Here is a 10,406-nt window from a genome sequence, read left to right on the forward strand (position 1 = left end):
GTTCTACCTGGGACGTTGGCTAACATTGGTTAAACATTGATTATGTTGGCGGTGCATTGGCCAATATTTTACCAATATAACACCAATATTGGTCATAGAATAGATGCAAATATACTACTGATATTGTACCTAGATGATTATTTAATATTGGATTGATTGTACTGGCCAAGATTGCCCAATAAAATTGTAATATTGAATATAGAATAAATGCTAATGTAACGCCAATGTTACGTATCAATAATTGCACGGTATTACATTTATATTATTTCCCAATATTACGCCAATACTTTGTGCTACCCGCGCTTTATCGACCCTTTATATTATAATTCAACTGCAGATTTAATATTTTTATTTTCATTGCAAGAAAGTTACGATTCGTTACTTTTTGAGTAACTGTAACTGTAACTGTAAGGCGTTACTTTTCAGAATTAGTAACTTGTAACTGTAACTAGTTACATTTTTAGGGGAGTTCCATTAAGAAGTTGAAAGTGACCTTCGCGTAACCACTCAAGCAACTATATTCATGGTCAAATTAATGACACCGTCTTATGTCCCCTTCGAAACCAAAACAATTTTTGTCTGAAACATTTTTGTTTGCTGGGCTTAGTTTTTGAGATATTTTACTGTCCAAGTTAAACTGGAACACGGTGTATAGGTTCACACTTTTCCTGCGTTTCATTCTCTTACCACATTTCAAAGTAATATTTTCTAGTTGTACGTACTATCTCAAAACGCCAATTATATATAATTGTATGTACGCACAAGAAAAAATTGTCCTGGACACGCTTAGGAGTTAATACTTCACTCTATCTCGTTTTGACAACTTGCAGTTCAGACTGTTTCGTCAACGTACGTACTTGCGGGAAAAAGTAATATAGTAAAATATAAAATTTATTAATTATATCAGTTTGAAATTCGTATTCTGATATAAATAATGAAGATCAACTACGCTCATCTGCTTGTGAAGGTGCATTATTTCTTTTACGTGGGAAGTAAGTATTTAGAATATCTTTAATATATCATAGTACACATTATACATATATGTATATCTTATATATATACATATATCTTATTACATAGAGTAGAGTGACCAAAGGCGGACCCCCAATTCGTTTTTCGTGTAATATAATAGAAAATTATAATTTAATAAATTAATACATCGATAATAGATTTATAATGATTTTTCTAATTTTAGGTGTAGGTCCTATTTTGCCATTTCTGTCAGTTTACGGAAAACAGATCGGTATTTCACCGTTAATTATTGGTAGCATCGCTGCCATTTTGCCTATACTGTATCTAACAGCGAAACCAATATTCGGTTTTATCATGGATTATTTTGAAGCATGGAGAAAAATAATTTATCTGTCGTTGTATATCATAGCACATACTTGTTTCATAATGATAGTATTATTACCCCCACTACCGGGTGTAATGCCATTAAAGTATCATTTTCAAAACATAACTTGTGTAACTTTGCCACATTGTAATATAAATTATGTAAGTTTATATTTCTCAACAAATGTATATATTTTTCATACATTTAATAAAATGTTTATACAATTAAGTGAAACAATTCACACAGCTTTATATTAAATGTGAACATTTATACTATAATATACTATTTTAGATTATTCAACAATTTTTAAAATTTCTAAAATGTCAAAAGTTTCTACAACATGCTACATATCTTGATCTATCTTTATCTGTGTTTAAGCATGCATCGGCAATTCGATCGTGTAATGGTACAAAAGACGCAACGTGTCATTGGACATGTAAGGATCATAATTTTTCTATGCAATTGTCTTTTCATGGGGACCAAAAGAAAGTGATTATCTCACCAGACACTACGTGCTTATTAAATATCAATCAGACATCAATGTGTCAAGGAAATGTAACAAATTATAATTGTAATGTTTCTTGTGACGATTTCAACGACGATCAATGTCTATATAAATCTTTCACATTTTGGAGTTTTGCCGTGTTGATGTGTTTAGGAGAATGTGCAATTTATGTTTTCATTAGTTTAACCACTACGATTTGTCTCGGCATATTAGGTACGTGATTTTACAAACATAAATTTTAGAGCAAAAAATGGCATTAAAGTAAAAATTTCTATACAAATTGAATCTTCACTATAAGTAATTTTATAGTTTTTAATATTATAAAAAAGAAATACATACTATTATTAACAATGTTTACCATTGCAGGAGAAGGTAAACGGTTAAAATTCGGTAAATTGCGACTTTGGGGTACAATCGGTTTCGGTATTACAGCATGTTTAACTGGATATATGATAGATTTGTGGTCACAAGAGGAAGTCTACAAAATGTACACACCGTCGTTATTTTTAATGATTATATTTGCTAGTATCGATATAATCTGTTGTATAAGATTAAAGGTAAATGCGTTTTATGCAAATTATAAAAAGAACCAAACCGATAAAATATGGTTTTTCTTATGGCCATATGTGATCGTACATTTATAATGTTCCAGTTGCCATTTGAATCAACGTCGACAACCATACTGAAGGATGTATTTACTCTCCTGAAATCAAAATCTATCATTGTATTTTTGTGTTTCGTTACATTTGTTGGTACCCTTAATAGCATTTTGCGTAACTTTGTATTTTGGTACTTTTTTATCTTTATTAGTTATATTCTGGTTTCGCTTGTACCAATTTAATGTAGCTTGATTTTATAGGTACCTTGAAGATCTCGCTATTAAAACTGGTTACATGGGCAATATTAAATTGATAGAAGGTTTAATTATAGCAGTGCGGACTTTCGGTGGCGAAATACTATTTTTCTTTATATCTGGTAATATATTAATTATCTATGTCTTTATTATAATTTCACACTTATACGATTTTTACAGAAATTATACCATTTTTAATAAATATAACGTTGATATTCTTTATTCAGGCAAAATGTTGCAAAAGTTTGGATATGATTATACTATTACATTTTCTTTGATATGCTATGCACTTCGGCTGGGATTAATAACTTTAGCGCCGACGCCTTGGTGGGTACTTGGGATAGAATTTTTACAGGGGCCGACATATGCGCTCTCTTTTGTAATAATAGCACTTTACGCAAACGAAGCAACACCATCTGGTGCTGCAGCTACTGTTCAAGGGCTGGTTTTCGGTTTACAGGATGGTTTCGGTAAGATTTTACGCGGTTGCATTTATAAAAAATTACGCTATTGAAAAAGTCTACATATATAAAAGAATATTAATGAAAGGAGTATGTGTATCTGTATATCTTATTACTCACATTGTTGTGTCGTTCTATAATGTTATAATATTTTTAGGATTATTAGTTGGCAGTTTGGGAGGGGGCTTCCTATATAAAACATTTGGCGGTATAATAACTCTAAGAATATTTTCAGTACTTGCAGCACTTGCAGCATTAATATATTTTATTCTTTACACTTTGTATTTAAAACATAAAACAATAGGTAAGAAATTAAATCATTTAACATCTCAACATACAACGTACCTCTCTAATGTATGATAGAATGGTAGAAAGCAATGTTTTTGTTATAGACACACGAAGTAATATTAAGTGGAGAAAACCGGACGATGCAAAGAAGCACTGTGTTACAGCAGATACTTGATATAAATCTTTCTAATTTGTCTTGTAAATAATAAGAAAAAAATATGTATGCCCTCGTTAACACGTTTATTTATTGAGATGAGAAACTAGATATTTACCGTGTGTACTTTTTGTGTATGAGAATCTTTTTATTAGCTTTCATGCACAAAATATTGTCAAGATGGAGTGTGAGTCGCATAGTAGAACATTGCCATACTTAAAACGCAATGAGTTTAGAAAATAAAATATGGAAGTCTAATTAAAAGAAAAATTTATATCTAAAATTGTCAATTTTTTATTGCAATTAGTCCTTTAAGTTCTTTAATTATGGAGAAAAATGTTATTTCTTACTCCCGACGAACTTAAGTAGTTTCAAATTGTTGCCGCATTTCATTCTCTTATCATTTTTCAAAGTAGTATTTCCCATTTAGATTCCGTTTGTATATAGTACGTTGTATAAGTTATTTGTATAGTTTGTATAAGTAGTATTTCCATTTATATACATTTGATAATGATGATTTTATAACTTGATACAATTACTTGATAACTTTTATCTCATTTTTATTTGATCATTTCGTAGACAGAACCGTGAACATTAAACCGACTGTGCAAACGAACCACTAGAGATTTATGATTTATAGCTTTATCTTCGTATTTGATAAGCTTCACTTAACGGCTAATTACAATACGTTGAATATGCGATTCTATTCAAATGTGCATTTTTTATCCAGAGATTGATAAACAATGCATTATGCAACGATTATTGCGCTTGATCTGCAGAATTCGTAATTTCACGACAAACATAGCACTGTAAGCTAAACTAGCGGAAGTAGCTCGCAATTTCTAAGTAATGTCGTGTCGTTATCACACTCTTATCTCAGGCTGCAAATACAGGGCGTTATCATATTGCTCTTTCGCGATCGCAGATTCACCGAGCAATTTGGAATTGATTTTGTTATAATTTGATTTTTCGCGATAGTATATCACGTCGTTATTGATGTAATCTCGCCGCGATTACGATACGCCGCCGTAGCACTCGCACAATCGAATTGGTATAAACAAGCCGCGAGATATTCGCAGCCTTATCAATCTTCCTCGCGATAAATCTTGTCTGAGTGGCCAAGAGTACAGCGCGCGCCGTTGAACGATTTATTAGATTCACGTGCGCGTCGTTTATCGAAATAACGACGGGCAACGTTTCGCGCGACGATGCAGTACGTTCGACGGCCATCCGGACCCGAGATCGGTTTTAAGAGATCATCTCATTGTACGACGGCGCGTCATCGTCGAAATTGTCGCGCTCATTCTGTCAAGGCCAATCGACGCGATCGTAGTAAAAGTCTGGTGCGTCGCATGAGGAGTGCAACTAGACCCGACGCTTTCGCTGATAAGGGACGGCGCTCATCAGGCGAACGCTGAAGCATTTACGTTCGGAGCCCTCGACTACGTACGCAGCCTCCTCATTTCGGCTCTGTATTATATGTATATACACATTAACTACTAATACATATACTAGCAGGTACGTTCCGAGATTTCTAGCGCTGCCGAAATCCGCCGACGATTTTGGGACGGCCGAAAACCGAAATGCGGTTTACGTCTGCAGCTTTTTAGTTGTGCTCGCTACTTTTTCCTAGCGTCATGCATTGCCGCCTCGTTCCGCCGAGGTTCAAGGTACAAAGGCTTGTTATGCTACTCTCGCGAGTGCAGAAGGTGCAAGAGGCGCATTCGAAACTGACACGTCTATTCGGTCGCACGTACTTGTATCTACTCGTGTTTCCCGTCCCGCTCCGACGTCGAGATCGTATCGCTGGCGGTATGTGGCCTATCGAGCGATTAAGCGGCTCGCTCTGCGAATAAAAGGTCGTCGGTGTGCGATGCTCAACGTGCGGCCGGCCCGAACGCGGTGAGTTCGTCGACGGCTCTCCTCCCGCCCGCGGGCGAATAATAAAGCGGACCCGCGAAGTAACTCGGTCAACGACCTGGAAACCCGCGGGGAACCCTTTCCCAAAGAAACCTGCCGCGATAACTTGCCTGAAACCAAGTGCATCGATCCTTGACAAGACGCGCACACGATGACCGCGACATCGCGCGACGCCATTGTGGAATCGTTTAAAGTTGTTTTTTTTTAAAAGTAGTATCTACTCGCGATATACCGCGAGTCGCGGGGATTTGAATTCAAACGCGCGCGTCGCGCCGACGAGGCTCTCCGTCGGGCATAACGTTTGCGTTTCGTATTCTGTTCGCGTAATGTGCCTGTAAAACGCTTTCCCCGGGCTGTTATTATTCCCGAGCACGTTGATCGTTTAGTCTGACGCTATAAGTTTGCAGCATGGCGCCAATTTAGCGCGAGAAAACGCCGAAGAAGCGAGAGACGAGATTAGTTGGGCTTATCATTATCTACGCTCCGGCATAAATCATGAAAATTAATCACACGCAACTGCCTGTAAAGGCGCATTACTTCTTTTTTATGGCGGGTGAGTATATCGTAAAATTAAATATTAAATATCTCACATTGCAAAGAGTCGTTTAAGTTTCTTAAGAATTCTTCTAATTTCCTTGATTTTATTGAGATAATCGTGTCGCTCTTTTACGCGATCCAATTCGTCGAGAATGCGTCGACATAAAAATATGACATTTGTAACGTTAAAGAATGATAAAAATATACTTTGGCACATTTAATGTTAATGAAACTCTATAATCAATGTGCCTTCTTGTATAAAAAAAATATTATAGTTGTATATAAAGACGACTACACGGGGAGAGAAGTTTCTTTTAAATTCTCTCCGTGTACAAAAAGACTGTTACAAACTAAGATGTCTATAAGTTAATAAATAATATTATTAGGTATAGCTACAATTATCATTTTTATTTTAGCCATGGGTCCTATTTTGCCGTTTCTGCCAGTTTACGGCAAGCAACTCGGTGTTTCGCCATTAGTTATGGGTAGTATCACCGCGATTTTGCCCATTTTATTCCTGATCGCGAAACCAGCATTCGGTTTCGTCGTGGACTATTACCGCGCCTGGAGAAAATTGATATTTATAGCGCTGCTTGCCGTAACCAGTGGCTGCTATATTTTCATGTATTTTTTACCGGCTCTGCCCGGTCCACTGCTACCAGATCATCCATTTCCAAATGTTTCCTGCCGGTCTTTACCGCCTTGTGATATGGACAATGTAATTTTTTTTATTTTCTTACAATTGCGCATCTTTCCGACAATAGAATTTCTATAACGATTAGCTGACTTTCATGAGAATTTATCAATTTACTTTTATACATCTAGGACATACTTTGCATATTCTATAAATCAAATTTTAAAAAATTTTAGCAGTTTCTAAATACTTAATCTTAAAAATATTTGTATATCAAACATCAATGCTCTTAATAAACTTAATAAACTAAATAGATTTTCAAAGTTTTATATTTTTCCTTTAAGCACGCGACCGCAATGGCATCGTGTAACGGTACAAAAGACACTACATGTCACTGGGTATGCAAAGATGCGAATTTTTCCACGAGATTATCTTTTCATGGAATTAAAAAGAAAGCGGCAATTTCACCGGATACCACATGCTTATTAAATATCAATGAGACGTCATTGTGCCAAGGAAATGCAACGAATTATAATTGTAACGTTACTTGCAATAATTTCGAGGACAATTATTGTCTCTATACATCCATTACCTTCTGGGGATTCGTGCTCTTGATGTCTCTTGGTAATATCGGTTTTAACGTTTCTAATTGCATAAGCGACGCAATTTGCTTCGACGTATTAGGTAAGTGAACTGTAGGAATATATTTTAATATTACATAAAGTATTTAAATGCCTGTACGTACTCAAATTTTTATAATACAAACAGTTTAACGATATATTAATTCAAGTAAAAAAAAACTGTCTCCCTTAACAAACTTCGTATCTTTTCAGGCGAAGGTGGACAAATGGGGTACGGTAGGCAGAGAGTATGGGGCACAATCGGTTTCGGCGTGGCAGCATTTCTAGCCGGATACACAGTGGACCTGTGGTCGCAAGGGGAAATCTACAAGACTTACACACCGGCGTTTTTCCTTGTGCTCGCATTTACTTGTATCGATTTGATTTGTTGCGGAAAATTAGAGGTAACTACATTAAAAAGAGAGAAATGACAATGAGTGAACAGTAGTGCGTTAGCTTGTTCTCTTCTTTGGATTTTTATCTTGTTTTATATATTTTCATTACAGCTGCCGCTCATGTCAGGATCGTCAAGCATATTGAAAGACGTGTGCATGCTTTTGAAATTGAAACCTATCGTTATATTTCTATGTTTTGCCACCCTAGCGGGTATACTCGATAGCTTTATGATTTACTTCTTATTCTGGTAAATCTTTGTCTCTATTAAAATGTATTTTCGTTCACTGCCATTCGATACAATTTCGAAATTTAGTTAAGTCGAATTATATCCAATGCAGTTTATTGTATTAGGTATTTGGAAGATCTTGCTATGGCGACCGGTTATATGGGCGAAATTAAATTGATAGAAGGTTTAATCGTAGCCGCGCAGACTCTCGGTGGCGAGATAATATTCTTCTCTCTGTCCGGTAAATTATTTCACTGTCATAGTTTGTGACGTTTTGGGTGTTTGCATAATTAAAGATTAAAGAATTAAAGATACTTTGTTGTTGTCTAACATAATATTTCCTGTTTTCAGGTAAAATACTGAAGAAATTTGGATACGGTTACACTTTTACATTTTGTTTTGTATGCTACGCGCTGCGATTGGGATTAATATCTCTCGCTCCAACGCCATGGTGGGTGTTTCCGGTGGAATTTATCATGCAGGGACCAACGTATGCGCTTTGTTACACAACAATAGTAGCGTACGCGAGCGCAGTATCGCCACCCGGTACCTCGGCTACCGTTCAAGGAATTGTGGCGGGGATGGACGACGGATTAGGTAAATTTCGAAACTTAATTTTCAGGGTAAATTTTAAAAGAAAATTCTTTCGCCCCGTGTACGTGCACTTGTACTAATATAAAAATGTATTTTTCCCAATTTATCAAAGTTCATCATCATTGAAATATTGCAATGTCTTCAGGTTATGCGGTTGGTAGTTTAATCGGAGGTATTTTGTACAAGAAAGTTGGCGGTGCAACGACTTTAAGAATATTTTCGGGACTCGCAGCATTTTCTGCATTCATGTATCTTATTCTTCACACGTTATACTTAAAACATAAAACGCCAGGTGAGGGATCGAGTAATTTTAATTGCCAGAATCTGGCGGAGTTTTTCAATGCGAAAAATTAATTGAATTTCTCTTTTATTGCAGACGCACGAAAACATGTCGAATGGAAAACACCTGACGATGCACAGAGACACTGTACTGTAGCAGAATAATGCACGTTTTATATATTACATATTTTTCGTTGTAAATAATAGTAAAAATGATAACTTTTTAATTTCATATCTTTTAATCCAGCGAAAAAATTACTTATCGATTGATATCGAAACGATGTAAAACATTAATAGAAAATGTTACACAATGCTACACATGTGGCTGTGCCTCTGTGTAACATTTCTTATTAATGTGCAAACGAAAAATTAAATTGTAAAGGCAAATCTACCGATCAATTGCAAACGAAAATCTATCAAGTAAAAAAATATATGTGAATTCAACTGAATTAAAATTTTATTTGTTGAAAACAAATCGATCTCCACAGAGGCCCTTCACCACCCCCGCCGATTTCGATCGGTGGTCCTCTTTTCTTTACAATGTGATTTTTTACAATTTATTTCATACATTGCAGTTATAATTTTATCTATCTTTTTAATTATCGAGTCACGTCCCCTTGTCCCTGCCTACCCGAATCCCTATCTACCTACCCGTATTCCTCTATACAGTCCTATCCATTTTCCTACCTACCCGAGTTTCAACTTTTGGTTAATAAACCTACAAGTCCGTGTCAAATAGTAAATAACTAATAAATGAATTTAGTCAATGACTGCGTTCAACAGGCACAACTGTTGAGTGAGCGCTCAATGATTTCTTAATATGATTGGCTGGATCTAAAGCCTAAAGATTCTAGTTCCAAGAAATGTGCAACCAATCAACCTGTATCTTTTATGGAAAAGCTGCAAGTTGATTGGCTACGCATTTCTTGGAAGTAGAACTTGGACACAGTTCTTTGAACGTGGACGCAAGGCTTAAAAGTATTAACCAATCATATTGAGCGCTCACTCGACAGTTGTGCCTGCTGAACGCGGCCATCGATCACCTATCCGGTGGGGAATCTGAACGCAGCCTAACGTGGCACCTACATCCACCAATTGGATTCGAGCTGCTACGTCACCTCACGCATGTGCACGAAGTCTCCTGTTGCAGACGAATTCTTGCCTCCCATCTAACCTCCCATCGCTGCTGCTAGTCGCACAGAGTAAAGAGAAGATAAGAGTACAGGGAACATAGTAGAAGAGTAACAAATAATAGTTAAGAGGGCAGAATACGCTATAAGACCAGTAGGTCAATGGTTCCCATAAAGGGAGAATTTATAAAAAAACAAAAGGCACCCTGAGGGTACGCTTTAATAGCTGAGAAGATGACCAATACTTGGCAGTTGGATGGGCTGCCGGTCGACGTGTTGCTGATGATCTTCGAATTTTGCAATGAATTCGATCTGTTGCGGCTCAGCGAGGTGTGCAAGCGATTTAACGATATCACGCGCAAGGACGTGCTCTGGATCAAGAAGAGCAAACACTTTCTCGTCACGAATCAAACGTCGGAGAGGTTTCGCGCGAGGTACGTTAGATTATGTCTAACCTGTTGACTCGAATTTAA

General features: G+C 36.5%; 3 protein-coding genes across 7 annotated transcripts in view; all 3 read left to right on the forward strand.

Moving 5' to 3' along the window:
- Positions 1-835: 835 nt before the first annotated feature.
- On the forward strand, positions 836-3,620 carry LOC105564082 (major facilitator superfamily domain-containing protein 6-like). Its single transcript, XM_012016186.1, has 8 exons — positions 836-992; positions 1,196-1,497; positions 1,715-2,054; positions 2,208-2,398; positions 2,494-2,630; positions 2,701-2,816; positions 2,922-3,164; positions 3,313-3,620. The coding sequence occupies exons 1-8, from the start codon at positions 935-937 to the stop codon at positions 3,513-3,515; spliced, it is 1,590 nt and encodes a 529-aa protein (XP_011871576.1). The 5' UTR covers positions 836-934; the 3' UTR covers positions 3,516-3,620.
- A 994-nt stretch (positions 3,621-4,614) lies between these two features.
- LOC105564081 (major facilitator superfamily domain-containing protein 6) lies at positions 4,615-9,252 on the forward strand. 5 transcript variants are annotated; one of them, XM_012016184.1, is made up of 11 exons: positions 4,615-5,043; positions 5,116-5,267; positions 5,925-6,070; positions 6,471-6,772; positions 7,033-7,372; positions 7,522-7,712; positions 7,815-7,951; positions 8,056-8,171; positions 8,282-8,527; positions 8,670-8,816; positions 8,901-9,252. In XM_012016184.1, the coding sequence occupies exons 3-11, from the start codon at positions 6,013-6,015 to the stop codon at positions 8,966-8,968; spliced, it is 1,605 nt and encodes a 534-aa protein (XP_011871574.1). In that variant the 5' UTR covers positions 4,615-5,043; positions 5,116-5,267; positions 5,925-6,012; the 3' UTR covers positions 8,969-9,252. The 5 variants fall into 5 exon arrangements, with proteins under 5 accessions (XP_011871574.1, XP_011871570.1, XP_011871571.1 ...); XM_012016180.1 differs by having other exon boundaries at positions 4,615-5,267; XM_012016181.1 differs by lacking the exon at positions 5,116-5,267 and having other exon boundaries at positions 4,615-5,115.
- A 709-nt stretch (positions 9,253-9,961) lies between these two features.
- LOC105564086 (F-box/WD repeat-containing protein 4-like) overlaps positions 9,962-10,406 on the forward strand; it is a 4,414-nt gene continuing 3,969 nt past the window's right edge. Inside the window, exon 1 of the mRNA XM_012016193.1 lies at positions 9,962-10,367. Coding sequence (XP_011871583.1) covers positions 10,168-10,367 — 200 coding nt within the window. The 5' untranslated portion in view covers positions 9,962-10,167. The remainder of the gene's footprint in view (positions 10,368-10,406) is intronic.

This window comes from Vollenhovia emeryi, unplaced genomic scaffold, assembly GCF_000949405.1.
Source record: "Vollenhovia emeryi isolate VEMERY1.0 unplaced genomic scaffold, V.emery_V1.0 DF939168.1, whole genome shotgun sequence".
Lineage (NCBI taxonomy): Eukaryota > Metazoa > Arthropoda > Insecta > Hymenoptera > Formicidae > Vollenhovia > Vollenhovia emeryi.

Excerpts from the sequence above, each read along its gene's own strand:
- LOC105564082 (XM_012016186.1), top strand. The coding sequence starts at position 935 with ATGAAGATCAACTACGCTCATCTGCTTGTGAAGGTGCATTATTTCTTT. Across the intron at positions 993-1,195 it reads TTATTTCTTTTACGTGGGAA|GTGTAGGTCCTATTTTGCCA; the intron begins GTAAGTATTTAG and ends TTCTAATTTTAG. Across the intron at positions 2,399-2,493 it reads TCTGTTGTATAAGATTAAAG|TTGCCATTTGAATCAACGTC; the intron begins GTAAATGCGTTT and ends ATAATGTTCCAG.
- LOC105564081 (XM_012016180.1), top strand. The coding sequence starts at position 6,013 with ATGAAAATTAATCACACGCAACTGCCTGTAAAGGCGCATTACTTCTTT. Across the intron at positions 7,373-7,521 it reads AATTTGCTTCGACGTATTAG|GCGAAGGTGGACAAATGGGG; the intron begins GTAAGTGAACTG and ends GTATCTTTTCAG. Across the intron at positions 7,952-8,055 it reads ATGATTTACTTCTTATTCTG|GTATTTGGAAGATCTTGCTA; the intron begins GTAAATCTTTGT and ends TTATTGTATTAG.